The sequence below is a fragment of the Chiloscyllium punctatum genome, chromosome 9 (assembly GCF_047496795.1).
Source record: "Chiloscyllium punctatum isolate Juve2018m chromosome 9, sChiPun1.3, whole genome shotgun sequence".
Classification (NCBI taxonomy): domain Eukaryota; kingdom Metazoa; phylum Chordata; class Chondrichthyes; order Orectolobiformes; family Hemiscylliidae; genus Chiloscyllium; species Chiloscyllium punctatum.
The window spans coordinates 49,866,134-49,886,646 of record NC_092747.1 but is presented as its reverse complement, the minus strand read 5'-3'; the positions used below and the strand labels follow the sequence as shown (position 1 = coordinate 49,886,646).

Here is a 20,513-nt window from a genome sequence, read left to right as displayed (position 1 = left end):
TATGATGGAGAAGCAGCCGATAGGAAAATTCAAGGTCACTTGGCAACCCAATCATCATGCCTAATATGCTCAACACAAGAAGAATGAGAATTTATTGTTTGAAAGAAAAATAAAATATACTATAATTAGCATGCCATCTTAAGAATGAATAAGTTTAACATTTTATTATTTTTATACTGGTTCAACATTTGTCAAGACGACCATTGGAAGCATCAAATTCATTATTTATGTCATCAAGCTCCATAGCTATACAAAGTTAAAAGCAAATGGGGATTACCTTTCCAAAATAAGTAGGAAATTTTTCTTCATTTTCAATGACATGAGCAAATCCCCCTTGCAGACCAAAATCCACAGAAAAATAAGGGAGCCCTTTAGGAATCTGAAAGACAGTAATTATTAATGTTGATATGTCTTTTTGCATATTATTGACTTTGCAACATATTGTTGCCTACATCTGAATGAAAACAAAGTTATAGCACAGAGACAGATGGCTAAACCAAATCAACCTTACCACCTCTGTATTCAAAACATAGTAAAATGAAACCATCAACCACTGCCAATAGTTACTCCAATGGTTCTCAACCATACCTTTGAATAACCAATCCCACTGAGAATAATTAATTCCAAACACTAGTTTTTGTACCTCAAACAAAAGACTTACATTATTAAATACAAAATAACTTTAGTGGAGAAAATCATTAAACAACCAGGTAGTCTGATTAATGCATATGCTTTAAACCCAAAACACTTGTTTTCAGATCCCATTCACACACACAACAAACAAACAAACAAACATAGTTAAGGGATAAATAAAAGAAAATAACAAAACTGGCCAGGTTATTGAAATGGCTTTCACGATTGCTGTTTCACAGGGATAGATGTTGGTTGCTTTACAATTAGGTAAAAGTAGTAATTGTTCTAATTTATTTTTCAACTTTTTTGGGCTTCCAAATGTTGGCATAGGAGATGAGGCATGGAGCTTTTGAATCTTCATACTGTGCTGCCAGCAACCCAGCTGAACAGGTTCAACTTATCTCCAGAGACAGAAAATCCTTTTGACTCCTTATCATTCACTATCTACCATTTAGTTGAACATGGCAACTCTTCCAGACTCGCCAGAATCAATTTCTAGGTACTGACCTCTGAAATAACTCCAGGGAAGCCAGTATCTTGTCACCAAGTTACCCTTTAAGTACACATGGAATGTCCTTGACATTGATCTGGAGCACAGATCTACAGCTTTTGTAATATCCAGTGTTTTTACTTTCTCAATAATGACAGAGTAACTTCCATTGGCTGAAGACTTGCACCTGTGAAGCTAGGAAGGTCTGGAGGAGGTGAAGGAGGATTATCCATTCAGCACATCTGGCTGAAGATTGCTAAAAATGCTTTAGCCTCATTTTTTGCACCGATATGCTAGGCTCGCCCATCATTAAGGATGGGGATAATTGAGAAGCCTCCTGTAGTGCATTGTTTACCACCATTCTCGACTGGATGTAGGACTACAGGGCTTATATCTGATCCATTAATTGTGGGATTGTTTAGCTCTATCATTTTCTGCCAATGCTGTTTGGTGTGAAAGTAGGCCTGTTCTGTACTTTTAACAGGTTGAAACCTCATTTTCAGATATTCCTGGTGCTGCTCTTGGCATGCCCTCCTGCATTCTTTATTGAACCAGGATGATCCCCTGGCTTGATGGTAATTGTAGTGTGGGAGAATATACCAGGTATTGTGAATTGTGCTGGAGTACAATTCTGTTATTGATGGCCCACAATGCCCATGGATGCCCAAGAGTTGCTAGATATTTTTGGGATCTGACTCTCACAAAATGATGCAAGCTATTCTCAATATAAAAGTGGGATGTTGTCTACACAAGGACTGCATGGCAGTCACTCTTACTGATATCATCATGGACAGATGCATCTGCAGCAGGCAGATTGGTGAGGAGGTGGTCAAGTATGTTTTTCCCTCTTGTTGGTTTCCTCACCACCTGTCGCAGACTCCATCTACCAAGAATATCCTTTAAGACCCATCCAACTCAATGGTTCTGCTGATCCACTCTTGGCAGTGGACATTGCAATCCCCCAACCAGAGGACATTTCTGCACCTTTGCTACACTCAGTGCTTCCTCCAAGAGGTGTTCAATATGCAGGAATACTGATTCATCAGCTGAGGGAGGACAGTATCGAGTAATCAGCAGGCTTCTTTGCTCATCTCTGAACTGAAGCCAACAGACATCATGGTGACCAGAGTCAATTTTGAGGAGTCCCAAGGTAATTCCCTCTCATCTGTGTACCACTATGCCACCACTTCCGCTGAGTCTGACCCACCAGTGGGACAGGACATAACGAGGCACGGTAATGGTGTTGTCTGGGACACTGTCTGTAATATATGGCATCATGAGTATGTCAAGTCAATGATACAGTTCTCCCAATTTTGGTACTAGCACCCAGATGTTAGTAAAAAGGATTTTTAGCAGGGTCTTTTCTGGTACTTTGTTCAATGCCAGGTGGTCCGCCTGGCTTCATTTCTTGGTTAAAACTTCGTAGTAATTGTGACATCTATGTGGCTTCCCAGGCCATTTCAGAGGGCAGTAGAGAGTCAACCACATTGCTATGGTCTGAAATCAAGAGTAGGCCTGACCAGGTGAAGATGACAGATCTCTTTCCTTGAAGGAGATCAGTAAACCATCTGGATTTTCCAACAGTTGACAGCGAGTTCATGTCATCATTAGTCTTAATTCCAGATATTTATTGAAATCACATTCCACTATCTGCTGTGGTGGGAGTTTAACCCAAACCCCCAGCAGATTTGAAATAAAAACTGAAAGAACTGCAGAGGCTGTGAATTAGAGACAAAATTACTGATAAACTTCAGCAGGTTCGGTGGCAACTGTGGAGAGAAAGCAGAGTTAATTTTTTCGGGTCAAACTCAACCGGAAACATTAACTCTGCTTTCTCTCCATAGCAATTTCTATTTTTGTCTCTAATTTACAGCCTCTGCTGTTCTTTCAGTTTTTATTTCAAATTTGCTGGGGGGTTGGGTTAAACTCCCACCACAGCAGATAGTGGTATGTCATTTCAATAAATATCTGGAATTAAGACTAATGATGACATGAAACTACTGTCAATCGTTGGAAAAATCCAGGTGGTTTACTGATTTAATGTTTTCAGAAATCAGATTTAGCATTTTTGACTGAGTTTTGAGGAAGGGTCACTTGACTCGAAATGTTAACTCTGCTTTCTCTCCACAGATGTTGCCAGACTTGCTGAGCATTTCTAGCAATTTCTATTTTTGTACCCATAAGATTCCTTGAGTTTCTGGATTAATAAGCTCGCACCCTCACCAAATGTAGGATCCATCTCGAGCTCCTTCAGAGGTCCCTACCATCAATGTGCACCACTTACAAGATGTACTGCAGAAATTCCCCAAAGGTTCCTCAAAAAACACCTTGCAAACTCACAATAACTTCCATCTAACAGGGAAAAGGCAACAGATACATGCGAACACCACCTCCTGCAAGTTCCCCTCCAAGTCACAAACCATCCTGACATGCAAAAATATTGCTATCCTTCAATATCACTGGGTCAAAATCCTGAAACTCCTCCCCTAATGGCATTGCGGACCTGTCTACAGTACATGGACTGTAACAGTTCAAGAGGACAGCCCAACACAGCCACCTCAAAACTAGGGAAGGGCACTAAATGCTGGTCAAGTGAACGATGCTCACTTCATATCCCAAGAATGAATTTTAAAAATTAACAGAGTCTTGATTGTGCACAAGTATGGAGCTGAAGAACCTAATTTCATGTTGTGAAACAGTCATGTCTCTGGAAAAGTTAATCTTTGGAAAAGTTGCGCATTGTGAAATAAATAGCTAATGTGGAAAGGTACTCGTTTAAACATTTGCAATATCCCACTGCTACATCTGATTACACACTATACCTACACAAATATGAAAATTACCTTCACAAGAGTCCTTAAATACAAGTACAGCAAGCTTTGTTTTAACAAGCACTTTATCAACCAGCACTTTCGATAAACTGTCAAAAATTATATACCTTAAATATCACAATGTCTGAGTATTTACGCTGTAAATAAAACATAACAGTGATGTGTATAACACCGCATTTCATTTCTATTATTTACTGTGTGTTTTTACATTGATTTTTTAGGAGCTGAGTTCATGTTTTTACATTTTTTTTTGAGGGATGTTGAGGTTTCAAAATTTCACTTGGTCAGGGTTTACTGATTATCTGTACCCTTTGATCATCCTGAACATTTGAAAAACTGGCCTTCAGGTGCCAGTTAATAAACAAGTTTGCTGCATTTGAAGAATTTCTAAAATAACAGAAATAATTACTTACAGCTCTGCGGATATCCCTTGTGGAAAGATCAACTAGCTTCTTGTTAATGGCCCACTCTTCATCAGCCTCCATGATTGCTTTCTTTCATAAAATTACATAATTGTTATTTTGAGCACATTAAATAAGGAGAACATTTTTGTGATAAAGGGAAAACAAATCTACATTTAGGAAATGCAATTAAAAAGCAAAGAACAAATTAAATGCAAATTTATATTTGAAAACTACGTATTTACAAGCACAAAGTCAACAATTATATTATGATCTGGGTAATCCAAGATGGAGGACAGGAAAAATTTCTGGCCGCAAGAGCTGCTCCTTTTTTATTTGAGGTATTTTAGGTGCTGGAGGTGATTTCCTCAAATTGCAGGAGCAGCAATTACTGTTTTATATGCTGTTGCATTGTTTCCGAACTTTGGAAAAAAAAAAGGTCAAAACAACAGCAGTTTTAAAAAGGAGAAGAGCAGACAAAGGAAGCACATGGTGAGGACAGTGCAGGGGAGAGAGAGAGAGAGAGAGAGAGAGAGAGAGAGAAAGAGAACGAACCTGCACAGTTACTGCCTTTGCTGTTTTTGAACTCGTGTAGCTGGACATCGGAGTGCACCTGGGAAAACTAACAAGCACTGAATTTCACAACTAATCTTGGAGGAACCGGTTTGGGTGAAGTTCACAACACAGAATCAGATAAGTTAATTGTTGTTTTAAGTCTGTCCAAGAGAAAGGCTGTATTAGTGAGTACAGTGGGTTCTTTCTTGATTATATGTTTTTGGAGATAAGTCTCTTGATTAAAATTAAAATATAAGCCATAGCTCTTAATTTAACCTAGTGCAGTGCAGAGGAATAAGACGGTGTTATTTTCTGGGTCTGTAGATTGTGAAGGAACAAAAATGGCCATTGCAGTGATATATACTTCTTGTCAGATGTGGGAGTTTAAAGAGAGTTTAGGGGTTACTGCGGATTATATCTGCCATAAATGCTGTTGGATGCGAATCTTAGCACATCGAGTGGATCGGTTGGAGAGACAGATAGAAGCAATGAGGAATTTGCGACAGCAACAGTATGTGATGGATAGCATTATAGGAAGGGGAGAAAATCTCAGGTACAGTCACATAGATAGGTTAACTCCAGAAAGGGTAAGAGAGCTAGGCACGGAGGGCAGGAGTCTTTTGTGGATATACCCATTTCAAACAGGTGTGCTGTTTTGGAAAATTTAGGTGGTGATGGATTCTCAGGGGAACGTAGCACGAACAGCCAAGTTTCGGGTATTGAGACTGGCTCTCATGCAACAAGGGATACGTCGGCTTCCAAGAGATCAATTGTGTAAGGGGATTCTATAGTCCGAGGTACAGACAGACGTTTCTGTGGCCAGCAGAGAAAAAGCAGAATGGTGTGTTGTTTCCCTGGTGCCAGGATTAAGGATGTCTCAGAGAGGGTGCAGAATGTTCTCACGGGGGAGAGGGGCCAGCAAGAGGTCATTGTCCACATTGGAACCAACGATATAGGAAGGGAAAAGGTTGAAATTCTGAAGGGAGATTAGAGAGAGTTAGGCAGAAATTTAAAAAGGAGGTCCTCAAGGGTAGTAATATCTGGATTATTCCCAGTGCTACGAGCTAGTGAGGGCAGGAATAGGAGGTTAGAGCAGATGAATGCATGGCTGAGGAGCTGGTGTATGGGAGAAGGATTCACATTTTTGGATCATTGGAATCTCTTTTGGGGTACAAGTGACCTGTACAAGAAGGACGGATTGCACCTAAATTGGAAGGAGACTAATATACTGGCAGGGAAATTTGCTAGAACTGCTTGGGAGGACTTAAACTAGTAAGGTGGGGGGGGGGGGGGGTGGGCGGCAGAGGAGGTGGGATCCAGGGAGATAGTGAGGAAAAAGATCAATCTGAAACTGGTACAGTTGAGAACAGAAGTGAATCAAACAGTCAGGGCAGGCAGAGACAAGGTGGGACTAATAAATTAAAGTGCATTTATTTCAATGCAAGGGGCCTAACAGGGAAGGCAGATGAACTCAGGGAACATGAGACTGGGATATCATAGCAATTACGGAAACATGGCTCAGGGATGGGCAGGACTGGCACCTTAATGTTCCAGGATACAAATGCTACAGGAAGGATAGAAAGAGGGGCAAGAGAGGAGGGGGAGTGGCTTTTTTGATAAGGGATAGCATTATAGCTGTGCTGAGGGAGGATATTCCCGGAAATACATCCAGGGAAGTTATCTGGGTGGAACTAAGAAATAAGAAAGGGATGATCACCTTATTGGGATTGTATTATAGACCCCCTAATAGTCAGAGGGAAATTGAGAAACAAACTTGTAAGGAGATCTTCGCTATCTGTAAGAATAATACAGTAGTTATGGTAGGGGATTTTAACTTTCCAAACATCGACTGGGACTGCAATAGTGTTAAAGGTTTAGATAGAGAGGAATTTCTTAAGTGCGTACAAGACAATCTTCTGATTCAGTATGTGGATGTACCTACTCTTGGGAAAATTAGACCTACTCTTGGGAAATAAGGCAGGGTAGGTGATTGAGGTGTCAGTGGGGGAGCACTTTGGGACCAGCGACCATAATTCTATTTGTTTTAAAATCGTGATGGAAAAGGATAGACCAGATCTAAAAGTTGAAGTTCAAAATTGGAGAAAGGCCAATTTTGATGGTATTAGGCAAGGACTTTCGAAAGCTGATTGGAGGCAGATGTTCGCAGGTAAAGGGACGGCTGGAAAATGGGAAGCCTTCAGAAATGAGATAACAAGAATCCAGAGGAAGTATATTCCTGTCAGGGTGAAAGGGAAAGCTGGTAGGTATAGGGAATGCTGGATGACTAAAGAAATTGAGGGTTTGGTTCAGAAAAAGAAGGAAGCATATGTCAGGTATAGACAGGATGGATCGAGTGAATCCTTAGAAGAGTATAAAGGAAGTAGGTGTATACCTAAGAGGGAAATCAGGAGGGCAAAAAGGGGACATGAAATAGTGTTGGCAAATAGAATTAAGGAGAATCCTAAAAGATGGAAAATTATAGGCCAATCAGTTTAACCTCAGTTGTTGGTAAAATTCTAGAATCCATCATTAAGGATGAGGTTTCTAAATTCTTGGAAGAGCAGAGTCTGATTAGAACAAGTCAACATGGATTTAGTAAAGGGAGGTCATGCCTGACAAACCTGTTGGAATTTTTTGAAGAGGTAACAAGTAGGTTAGACCAGGGAAACCCAGTGGATGTGGTCTATCTAGACCTTCAAAAGGCCTTTGATAAGGTGCCACACGGGAGGCTGCTGAGCAAGGTGAGGGCCCATGGTGTTCGAGGTGAGCTGCTGGGATGGATTGAGGATTGGCTATCTAACAGAAGGCAGAGAGTTGGGATAAAAGGTTCTTTTTCAGAATGGCAGCCGGTGACGAGCGGTGTCCCGCAGGGTTCGGTGCTGGGGCCACAGCTGTTCGCATTATATATTAATGATTTGGATGAGGGAACCGGGGGCATTCTAGCGAAGTTTGCCGATGATACGAAGTTAGGTGGACAGGCAGGTAGTACTGAGGAAGTGGGGAGGCTACAGAAGGATCTAGACAGGTTGCGAGAGTGGTCCAGGAAATGGCTGATGGAATTTAACGTGAGCAAGTGCGAGGTCTTGCACTTTGGCAAAAAGAATAAAAGCATGGACTACTTTCTAAATGGTGAGAAAATTAATAAAGCCAAAGCACAAAGGGATCTGGGAGTGCTAGTCGAGGATTCTCTAAAGGTAAACATGCAGGTTGAGTCCGTGATTAAGAAAGCGAATGCAATGTTGTCTCTTATCTCAAGAGGGTTGGAATATAAAAGCAGAGATGTACTACTAAGACTTTATAAAGCTCTGGTTAGGCCCCATTTGGAGTACTGTGTCCAGTTTTGGTCCCCACACCTCAGGAAGGACATACTGGCACTGGAACGTGTCCAGCGGAGATTCACACAGATGATCCCTGGAATGACAGGTCTAGCATATGAGGAACGGCTGAGGATACTGGGATTGTATTCGTTGGAGTTTAGAAGATTAAGGGAAGACTTAATAGAGACGTACAAAATAATACATGGCTTGGAAAGGGTGGATGGTAGGAAATTGTTTCCGTTAGACGAGGAGACTAGGACCCGTGGACACAGCCTTAGAATTAGAGGGGATCATTTCAGAACAGAAATGCGGAGACATTTCTTCAGCCAGAGAGTGGTGGGCCTGTGGAATTCATTGCCACGGAGTGCAGTGGAAGCCGGGACGCTAAAATGTCTTCAAGGCCGAGATTGATAGATTCTTGTTGTCTAGAGGAATTAAGGGCTACGGGGAGAACACTGGTAAGTGGAGCTGAAATGCGCATCAGCCATGATTGAATGGCGGAGTGGACTCAATGGGCCGAATGGCCTTACTTCCACTCCTATGTCTTATGGTCTTATGGCTTTTACAAATATATTAAGGACAAAAGGATAACTAGGGAGAGAATAGGGCCCCTCAAAGATCAGCAAGGTGGCCTTTGTGTGGAGCCACAGAAAAAGGGAGAGATACTAAATGAATATTTTGCATCAGGATTTACTGTGGAAAAGGATATGGAAGATATAGACTGTAGGGAAATAGATGGAGGAAGTGCTGGATGTCTTGAAACGGTTAAAGGTGCAGAAATCCCCAGGACCTGATCAGGTGCACCCGAGAACTCTGTGGGAAGCTAGAGAGGTGTTTGCTGGGCCTCTTGCTGAGATATTTGTATCATCGATAGTCACAGGTGAGGTGCAGGAAGACTGGAGGTTGGTAAACGTGGTGCCACTGTTTAAGAAGGGTGGTAAAGACAAGCCAGGGAACTATAGTCCAGTGAGCCTGACCTCAGTGGTGGGCAAGTTGTTGGAGGGAATCCTGAGAGACAGGATGTACATGTATTTGGAAAGGCAAGGACTGATTAGGGATAGTCAACATGGCTTTGTGCATATGAAATCGTGTCTTACAGACTTGATTGAGTTTTTTGAAGAAATAACAAAGAAGATTGAGGAGGGCAGAGCAGTAGATGTGATCTATATGGACTTCAATAAGACACTCGACAAGGTTCCCCATGGGAGACTCATTAGCAAGGTTAGATCTCATGGAATAAAGGGAGAACTAGCCATTTGGATACAGAACTGGCTCAAAGGTAGAAGACAGAAGGTGATGGTGGTGAAGGGTTGTTTTTCAGACTGGAGGCCTGTGACCAGTGGAGTGCCACAAGGATCGGTTTTGGGTCCTCTACTTTTTGTCATTTATATAAATGATTCGGATGCAAGCATAAGGGGTATAGTTAGTAAGTTTGCAGATGACACCAAAATTGGATGTGTAGTGGACAGCAAAGAGGGTTACCTCAGATTACAGCAGGATCTGGACCAGATGGGCCAATGGGCTGAGAAGTGGCAGATGGAGTTTAATTCAGATAAATGCGAGGTGCTGCATTTTGGGAAAGCAAATCTTAGCAGGACTTATACACTTAATGGTAAGGTCCTAGGGAGTGTTGCTGAACAAAGAGACCTTGAAGTGCAGCTTCATAGCTCCTTGAAAGTGGAGTTGCAGGTAGATAGGATAGTGAAGAAGGCGTTTGGTATGCTTTCCTTTATTGGTCAGCGTATTGAGTACAGGAGTTGGGAGGTCATGTTGCAGCTGTACAGGACATTAGTTAGGCCACTGTTCGAATGTTGCGTGCAATTCTGGTCCCCTTCCTATTGGAAAGAAATTGTGAAACTTGAAAGGGTTCAGAAAAGATTTGCAAGGATGTTGCCAGGATTAGAGGAGTTGAGCTACAGGGAGAGGCTGAACAGGCTGGGGCTGTTTTCCCTGGAGCGCAGGAGGCTGAGGGGTGACCTTATAGAGGTTTACAAAATTATGATGGGCATGGATAGGATAAATAGACAAAGTCTTTTCCGTGGGGTCGGGGAGTCCAGAACTAGAGGGCATAGGTTTAGGGTGAGAGGGGGAAGATATAAAAGAGACCTAAGGGACAACGTTTTCACGTAGAGGGTGGTACGTGTCTGGAATGAGCTGCCAGAGGATGTGGTGGTGGCTGGTACAATTGCAACATTTAAGAGGCATTTGGATGGATATATGAATAGGAAGGGTTTGGAAGGAAATGGGCCAGGTGCTGGGAGGTGGGACTAGATTGAGTTGGGATATCTGGTCGGCGTGGACAGGTTGGACCGAAGGGCCTGTTTCCATGCTGTACATCTCTATGACCCTATGATGCCATATTATGAAAAATAAATGATAAGTTATGAGTGTTATGTTGGCAATCTTCTAACCTATGAGAAAATTGATTGTGTTCTTCTTGATATCTGGAAAGATTACTGAACATAAGGTGCAAAGTAGCCATTAGATCTTCTAAATCCTGATACAGGTGTCCCCCACCATCCGAAAGTAGAGCGTCCCTATGAAACCATTCATAAGCCAAAATGGAGTAAAACAAAGAAGCAATTACCATTACTTCATATGGGAAAAACGTTTGAGCATTCCCAGACCTAAAACATAACCTACCAAATAACACATAAAACCTAAACTAACATATAGTAAAGGCTGTCAGAGGTTGGGGTGGTGGGAGGTACTGGATACCTGAAGACACATCTTGCTAACGGATGTACACAATAAATCAAGATAAAGCACAGATGTTCACAGACACAGTTCAAAGGTATGGCAGCTTGATGCTGAGTGTAGTTCCTGTGGAAGGCTCTGGTGATGCCACTCACGCTTTTGTAAAAGCGAAAATCCTCTTTCAGTTAGTGGAAACAGGTACTAAAGTAGGTCTATCGTAGAAGCAAATTGGTGTAAAGCAAATGTTCGAAAAACTGGGGATTCCTGTACACTGAAGTTTAATTTGTAAAGTATTGTCTAACGTTATTTCAATGAAACAATATTTGGTCAAAAAAAAATGTTATTTATCTATATTTATAGTTGACAGTTATTTCAAAGATAAAAGTACTTTCGTTTCAAAACTACTTGATTTGTAAAGATTTCGCATGTTATTTAGCTTGCATCAAATTTGAGAAACATGCCGTACAGGTAATCACAAAAATCAAACATTTGCATGGAGATCATTCGAAAAATAATTTCACTTTTTAGCACCAGCAGTACTTAGCATTTCTTACAGAAGTTAATTTTTAACTTCTTGTTTTTAATAACACCATAGGTAATACAGAATAATCCCTTTGACAAAGAAAATCAGTGAGATTATTTGAAGTTATTAAAAAGGAATATTTTACTGTAGCTAAGAATATTTTTATACTAATTACCTCTCATTTAGGTTTACCACATTTTAGTTTGCTGCTGCAGCTCTATGAGCACCAAATGTATCAGATGTAGATGTATGTGGATAACTGTCATCAAAATTGGCTTTAAAATGATGTGTATAATGATTATAGCCAAAACCCAAAATAGTAAAGAAGGTGACGTAATATTAAGTATTAACCGTTTCTCACAATGGGAGCAGGGTAAAATTTCGGGTCAGATTCTTAAATTAAAATTGGGTCCAGATCTTCCAATAAGACAAATTATTTCAGCAGCACAGATGAGAGATGCCCCGATACATCCGGCTTCATGGAATCACGGGAAGTTGAAACTTCTGATGGGCAACTGTCCAGCAACTCAGAAAAGGTTTCTAACTCTGAATCACAGTTGGAGACTTCAGAGTGTTTCAACTCACTTAGCAAAAAAACATTAGAGAATTTAAAAACTACTCCAAACGTCTGGCTAACCACAAAACTGACACCCAATTCACAATTCAACTCTCTACTATCCTCCCACCTGAACGTCCAGGGACTTTCGCCATCAGTCTCACCCAAACAAGTCCCACTATTCCCGGCACAAACACACAACTCTGGTCCCATCCTGACAGCCCCAACTCTCCCTTCCCATCCTCCACCTATATTCCTGATTATCTTCTTTCAGGGGATGTATGGTATGTGACAGCAACTGGTGCAAAGGAGAGTGTGGTTTCAGCATCAATGTTCTCTGCCGCTGTTGTGTAAATTTCTGGGCTTGACCTCTGGGAAGTCAAGAACATTCTGAGCAGCACTAGAGAATATAAATGAACAATTTATCCCTTCAATTTCTCACCAAGAATATCTCAATACTGTTAACCATGCTGAAACTTGGTAGAACATGAAGAGGAAAACAGTAGGAAAGGTGGTCCTCCCTCTCTCTTAATAAATGTTACTGAATTTTCAAAAACAACATTTCCTAAATGTGAAAGACTAGAATAATTACCAAATGAGACTAAGACAGAAGAAAATATTTTGCAAATTACTATGTTAAGATATTCTATTCAGGTACCAAAACATTATTTAAAAAATTGTAAACATCATTCAGCTTTAAGAATCAATGAATAAGTTAGTCTTGAAACTGATGCATATTTCTGAAGTTCTTAATGTTCTGTGTCACAAGAACAATTAAATGGACACAGGGAGAACTAGTCATTTGGATACAGAACTGGCTTGAAGTGTGATGGTGGAGAGTTGCTTATCAGACTTGAAACCTGTGACCAGCACTGTGCCACAAGAATCGGTGCTGGGTCTACTGCTTTTTGTCATTTACATGAATGATTTGGATGTGAATATAGGAAGTATAGTTAGTAAGATTGCAGATGACACCAAAATTAGAGGTGTAGTGGACAGTCAAGAAGGTTATCCCAAAGTACAATGGGATCTTGATCAGATCCACCAATGGGCTGAGGAGTGGCAGATGAAGTTTAATTTAGATAAATGTGAGGTGCTGCATTTTGGAAAGGCAAATTAGGACAAGACCTATACACTGAATGGTAAGATCCTGGAAAGTGTTGCTGAATAAAGAGACCTTAGGGTACAGTTTCATAGTTTCTTGAAAGTGAAGTTGCAGGCAGACAGGATAGTGAAGGCGGCGTTTGGTATGCTTTCCTTTATCGGTCAGTGCATTGAGTGTAGGAGTTGAGAGGTCATGTTGCAGCTGTACAGACATTGGTTCAGCCACTTTTGGAATACTGCATTCAATTCTGGTCTCCCTGTTATACAAAGGATGTTGTAAAACTTGAAAGGGCTCAGAAAAGATTTACAAGGATGATGACAGGATTGGAGGGTTCAAGCTATAAGGAAAGGCTGAATAAGCTGGGACTACTCTTCCCCAGAGTGTCAGAAGCTGAGGGGTATGCTTATAGAGGTTTATAAAATCATGAGGGACATAGATAGGATGAATAGGCAACATCTTTTCCCCAGGGTAGCACAGTCCAAAACTAGAGGGCAAAGATTTAAGGTGAGTAGGGAAAGATTTGAAAGGGACCTAAGGGTCAAAATTTTCATGCAAATGATGGTAGCGTATGGAATGAGCTGCCAGAGAAGGTGGAGGAGTCTGGTCCAATTATAGTTAAAAGGCATCTGGATGGGTATATGAATCGGAAGGGTTTACAGGGATATGGCTAAATGTTGGCAAATGGGACTAGATTAATTCAAGATATCTGGTTGGCATGTACAAGTTGGACCGAAGGATCTGTTTACAGAGGAACCCCGATTACCCGAACGAGACTGGCGGACATTATTTCATTCGGATAATCGATTTTTTGGTTAATCGATTAAATGCCTTTTCTCTGGGCCTCAGAGTTTTTAAAGTCTGCTCCCCCAGGACGTAAGGCAGCAATTCAGCTCGCGAGACCCTGCCCCCATCACCGACTGACACCACTCCCAGAACCCCGTCCCGCCCCCAACTCCATCTAACACCCCACCCCCAAACCCCATTCATCCCCTCCCCCTACCTGACCCCCCCACCCCCAAACCCTGTTCAACACTGCCCCCACCCACCCCACAAACCTGTCCAGCCCTGCCCCAACCCCATCCAACACCATCCCCCACTCCCTCTCTGGGACACACACACACACACACCTTTTTACTGCGACCTTTTGACAGGTTCCACCTTTCCCCTGTACAGGGCAATGTTAGAAAGATTATCTAGGGATGCAGTGGGGTGGGGGAATAGAGTACACCCGTGTAAAACTCCAGGGAAAGTGTGGGAGAGACAGAGAGAGAGAGAGAGAGAGAGAGAGAGAGAGAGAGAGAGAGAGAGAGAGAGAGAGAGAGAGAGAGAGAGAGAGGGCGGGAGGTCAGTCATTTGGAGATGGTGCCTGTTTAAATCACTGTGAGCAAAAGGTGTGATGACTGTTGGAAACACGCCTTTGATGTAATGTTTCTATCAGGACCTTGAGATCTCCTTCGGATAATCCGACTTTCGTATAATTGGTATTCGGATAATCGAAGTTCCTATGTGCATGCTGCACAGCTCTATGACTATTCCTGCTACTCCTGTCCATATACATGTCTTACCTTAAAGTAGATAGGAGCCATGTCTCCCACTTCTTTTGGTAGAGGAATGCATTCATAGACCATATGAAAACGTTTCTTTAAATGCATATTGGTTTCAAAAAAGACACAGTCGAGTCCTTTGTCTTCTAACATTTTCACCAAGGCTTTTCGAAACAGCTGTCAAAAAGACATATAATTTAGTCCTGTGCCTTGACAGAGGAAACAAATTAATTTTAAAACCCAAGTCCTGCATCAGAATCCAGGTTAATCTATTTAAAAAACATCCAGGATCCACTTAGATTAGGGTAGGAAACGTTAACCAATTTACCCCGTTCACATTTGATGTCAGAATGTCTAAACCATTTTTGAATGCCATCAGTTATCTCTACGCAGAGTCAGAGCTTTGTATTATATTACATTTCTTTCAGTCTGCATGACTTTTTAAAATTTGTTTAAGTGCTATAATTTTCATATCTCAGTTGACTCCCATCAGGAGCAGGAAGGTAATGCTATTCACCCATGTACAGGCCTAAATGCCCCTTAATGAGGTGACCATAGTATCGCCCTCCCCCAACATCCTACAGTAAAGGGGTAAAAACAATGACTGCAGATTCTGGAAACCAGATTCTGGATTAGTGGTTCTGGAAGAGCACAGCAATTCACGCAGCATCCAAGGAGCTTCAAAATCGACGTTTTAAGCAAAGGCCCTTCATCAGGAATAAAGGCAGTGAGCCTGAAGCGTGGAGAGATAAGCTAGAGGAGGGTGGGGGTGGGGAGAAAGTAGCATAGAGTACAATGGGTGAGTGGGGGAGGGGATGAAGGTGATAGGTCAGGGAGGAGAGGGTGGAGTGGATAGGTGGAAAAGGAGATAGGCAGGTAGGACAAGTCCGGACAAGTCATGGGGACAGTGCTGAGCTGGAAGTTTGAAACTAGGGTGAGCTGGGGGAAGGGGAAATGAGGAAACTGTTGAAGTCCACATTGATGCCCTGTGGTTGAAGTGTTCCCAGACAGAAGATGAGGCGTTCTTCCTCCAGGCGTCTGGTGGTGAGGGAGTGGCGGTGAAGGAGGCCCAGGACCTCCATGTCTTTGGCAGAGTGGGAGGGGGAGTTGAAATGTTGGGCCATGGGGCGGTGCGGGTGTCCCGGAGATGTTCCCTAAAGCGCTCTGCTAGGAGGCGCCCAGATTCCCCAATGTAGAGAAGACCGCATCGGGAGCAACGGATACAATAAATTATATTAGTGGATGTGCAAGTAAAACTTTGATGGATGTGGAAGGCTCCTTTAGGGCCTTGGATAGAGGTGAGGGAGGAGGTGTGGGCACAGGTTTTACAGTTCCTGCGGTGGCAGGGGAAAATGCCAGGAATGGAGGGTGGGTTGTAGGGGGGCGTGGACATGACCAGGTAGTCACGGAGGGAACGGTCTTTGCGGAAGGCGGAAAGGGGTGGGGAGGGAAATATATCCCTGGTGGTGGGGTCTGTTTGGAGGTGGCGGAAATGTCAGCGGATGGTTTGGTTTATGCGAAGGTTGGTAGGGTGGAAGGTGAGCACCGGGGCGTTCTGTCCTTGTTACGTTTGGAGGGGTGGGGTCTGAGGGCGGAGGTGCGGGATGTAGCCGAGATACGTTGGAGGGCATCTTTAACCACGTGGGAAGGGAAACTGCGGTCTCTAAAGAAGGAGGCCATCTGGTGTGTTCTGGGCGCAGTGGTAGTCTGGCGCACTGACCTCTACACCGCTGAAAAACACCCCACGCTGGCCTATTACCTGCCCTCGACCTCTTCATTTCCAACTGCCTCCGGGACATTAACCGCCTCAACCTGTCTACCTCCCTCCCCCACTCCAACCTCTCACCCTCACAATGCGCTGCCCTCCAATCCCTCTGCTCCAATCCCAACCTCACCATCAAGCCAGCGGATAAAGGGGGCGCAGTGGTAGTCTGGTGCACTGACCTCTACACCGCTGAAGCCAAAATGTCAACTCAAGGACACCTCTTCCTACTGCCCCCTCGACCATGACCCCCACCCCCCATCACCAAACCATCAACTCCTAGATCATACAGAACCTCATCACCTCAGGAGATCTCCCACCCACAGCTTCCAACCTCATAGTCCGGGAACCCCGCACTGTCCGGTTCTACCTCCTTCCCAAGATCCACAAGCCTAACCACCCTGGCCAACCCATTGTCTCAGCATGCTCCTGCCCCACTGAACTCATCTCTACCTACCTCGACACTGTCCTATCCCCCCTAGTCCAGGAACTCCCCACATACGTTCGAGACACCACCCACGCCCTCTACCTCCTCCAAGACTTCCGTTTCCCCGGCCCCCAACGCCACATCTTCACCATGGATATCCAATCCCTCTACACCTCCATCCGCCATGACCAGGGCCTTCAAGCCCTCCGTTTTTTCATCTCCAGACGTCCCCAACAGTACCCTTCCACTGACACTCTCATTCGTTTGGCCGAACTGCTCCTCACCCTTAACAATGTCTCCTTTGAATCCTCCCACTTCCTCCAGACCAATAAGGTAGCCATGGGCACACGTCTGGGCCCCAGCTATGCCTGTCTCTTTGTTGGCTACGTAGAACAGTCGATCTTCCGTAATTACACCGGCACCACTCCCCACCTCTTCCTTCGCTACATTGATGACTGCATTGGCGCCACCTCGTGCTCCCGCGAGGAGGTTGAGCAATTCATCAACTTCACCAACACATTCCACCCTGACCTTAAATTTACCTGGACCATCTCTGACACCTCCCTCCCCTTCCTGGACCTCTCCATCTCCATTAATGACAACCGACTTGATACTGACATTTTTTACAAACCGACCAACTCCCACAGCTACCTGGATTACACCTCTTCCCACCCTACCTCTTGCAAAAATGCCATCCCATATTCCCAATTCCTCTGCCTCCGCCGGATCTGCTCCCAGGAGGACTAGTTCCACCACAAAACACACCAGATGGCCTCCTTCTTTAGAGATCGCAATTTCCCTTCCCACGTGGTTAAAGATGCCCTCCAACGCATCTCGGCTACATCCCGCAAATCCGCCCTCAGACCCCACCCCTCCAACCGTAACAAGGACAGAACGCCCCAGTGCTCACCTTCCACCCTACCAACCTTTGCATGAACCAAATCATCCGCCGACATTTCCGCCTCCAAACAGACCCCACCACCAGGGATATATTTCCCTCCCCACCCCTTTCCGCCTTCTGCAAAGACCGTTCCCTCCGTGACTACCTGGTCAGGTCCACGCCCCCCTACAACCCACCCTCCCATCCTGGCACTTTCCTCTGCCACCGCAGGAACTGTAAAACCTGTGCCCAAACCTCCTCCCTCACCTCTATCCACTGCCCTAAAGGAGCCTTCCACATCCATCAAAGTTTTACTTGCACATCCACTAATATCATTTATTGTATCCGTTGCTCCCGATGTGGTCTCCTCTATATTGGGGAGACTGGGCGCCTCCTAGCAGACCGCTTTAGGGAACATCTCCAGGACAGCAGTGCCAATCAACCACACCGCCCCAAGGCCCAACATTTCAACTCCCCCTCCCACTCTGCCAAAGACATGGAGGTCCTGGGCCTCCTTCACCGCCACTCCCTCACCACCAGACGCCTGGAGGAAGAACGCCTCATCTTCTGCCTGGGAACACTTCAACCACAGGGCATCAATGTGGACTTCAACAGTTTCCTCATTTCCCCTTCCCCCAGCTCACCCTAGTTCCAAACTTCCAGCTCAGCACTGTCCCCATGACTTGTCCGGACTTGACCTACCTGCCTAGCTCCTTTTCCACCTATCCACTCCACCCTCTCCTCCCTGACCTATCACCTTCATCCCCTCCCCCACTCACCCATTGTACTCTATGCTACTTTCTCCCCACCCCCACCCTCCTCTAGCTTATCTCTCCACGCTTCAGGCTCACTGCCTTTATTCCTGATGAAGGGCCTTTGTTCAAAACGTCGATTTCGAAGCTCCTTGGATGCTGCCTGAATTGCTGTGCTCTTCCAGCACCACTAATCCAGAATTCTACAGTAAAGGTCTTCCTCAACAGCATTGATTTTCAAACTGATACCTCAGAGCACGAGAAATCTTTCAACAGATTCCAAGATACAATAGAATAGTCTGACACAGAGGAAGCAACTCAGTTTATACCATTCTTTTCAGGAACAATCTATTTAAGTCCAAGCCCTCACTTTCTTTTCCATATTGCTGCAACTTATTTTCTCGTACACTGGAGATGAACATAAGTGGGACATCACTTCCTGACTCCTTGCCTCGATTTATAAACCCCAAAATTCCATATGCCTTATTAACTGTTTTGTTAACTTGTCCTGCCAACCTGGTTCTTCCTTCTTCTCACACCACTTTTTAAACTACACCATTCAGAACATAGCATCTTTCACTGGATTGCAGTAATTCATCATGCTTCAAGTGATCAGGTAGTGTTCTAGACCTTCATACCCTCAGGTCACATACTACAATGCAGTGATGACATCACAAGCATGTACCTTAAAGATACAGATATCTTGACCATATGACATTAAAGTAACGATTTTTTTTCACCAGTTAATTTTGTATCCATGCTGCATCAGGTGAAAGGTCACAGATCTGAATCTGTCAGACTGCTGAATATTTCGAGCATTTTGTTTTTGTTTAGACAAACAAAATTCATCCTCAACAAATCTCTCTTTTTGTGCAAGTTTGTTGAGTTAGGTGGTCATTTTCTCTTGTATTATCGTTTCCAGAAGCACTCCTGCTACCAATGCTAAACTGACTAGCCTGCATTGACTGGTTAATCCTTCTTCCCTCCCTTAAACAAGGATGTAATATCTGCTATATTCTAGTGCTTCAGCATAAACACTGCATCTAACAAGGATTTGAAGATTGTGGCCAGCGTCTCCAAGATCTGGATGCTTACTTTTCACAGCAACTAGAAAAGATCCCAACCAGATTAGATCGCCAACCTTAAAGTTCAATAATAAAGCATCTTATTAACTGTAGGATCTTCCTGTACGGTATATCAGCAAATCATCCATTTCAATATTATTTGCAACTGTAATGGATAATGAAAGTTATCATTTTTATAAAGTCCTGATATTATAATGTTAAATCCAGCAGTGCTTGTGGCCTATGCTATTCTTCAATTAATCTACTTAATTTTCTGGATTAGATTCAGCAATATCTCCTTCCTCATTCAGCAGGAAACATACTGGTTAAAAAAAAATGTTCCTGAAGATGCTAATGTTGACATCAAAATAACACCAACTGAAAAACTCTGGGCTACAATAATTTGCTTTGGCAGGTTCCACAAGTGATTGTCATCTTCTAACCCCCTGAAGATATATGAGCTTTAGCAAAGGCTGCCAAAAACTGGACGCTAGGTATCAGCAGGGTATTCAGCCTCTGGGAATATCACTTTCCATGCATTTGCAACGTCTGCAATAATTTTGGTCTAATGACTAGAAGCTGAAAGTCTGGTAACTTCCCATTCCCAGACCAGTTGAAGTCAGCTATCTAATTCCCAGAACCTCTTGGCCCATATGGTTAAGCTACTCCCCACTTTAATCTGTTGTGCCAGTGGAGAAAATGTAGTGCATCAACAGCAGACAAGTTTTGATTTACAGCTTTAATTAGCTGACCTGGAACATTGCTTTTAAAACTATCAAGGGAAATTTACAAATTAAACCCTGTCTCATCATCAATTTTGTTGCATGCTTTGATAGTTATCATTCATAACCTTCTCAGTAAGCTTTCAAATTCAGTCTTATAAACCTGTTCAAAAATGTTAATTTAAGTGATTACCAGAATTGTCAAATTTACTTTTCAAATCAAGCTCATTTCAGCACAATACCTTTGCTGTTAA

At 43.3% G+C, this 20,513-nt stretch overlaps 1 protein-coding gene across 5 annotated transcripts in view; it reads right to left on the bottom strand.

Moving 5' to 3' along the window:
• The window catches only part of cwf19l2 (CWF19 like cell cycle control factor 2), a 144,988-nt gene that overhangs the window by 4,910 nt on the left and 119,565 nt on the right, over positions 1-20,513 (bottom strand). For all 5 annotated transcript variants that reach the window (XM_072577483.1, XM_072577486.1, XM_072577485.1 and 2 more), the window contains 3 exons: positions 14,674-14,829; positions 4,368-4,448; positions 278-379 (listed from right to left, as the gene is read on the bottom strand). In XM_072577483.1, the coding sequence (XP_072433584.1) occupies positions 278-379; positions 4,368-4,448; positions 14,674-14,829 (339 nt within the window). The remainder of the gene's footprint in view (positions 1-277; positions 380-4,367; positions 4,449-14,673; positions 14,830-20,513) is intronic.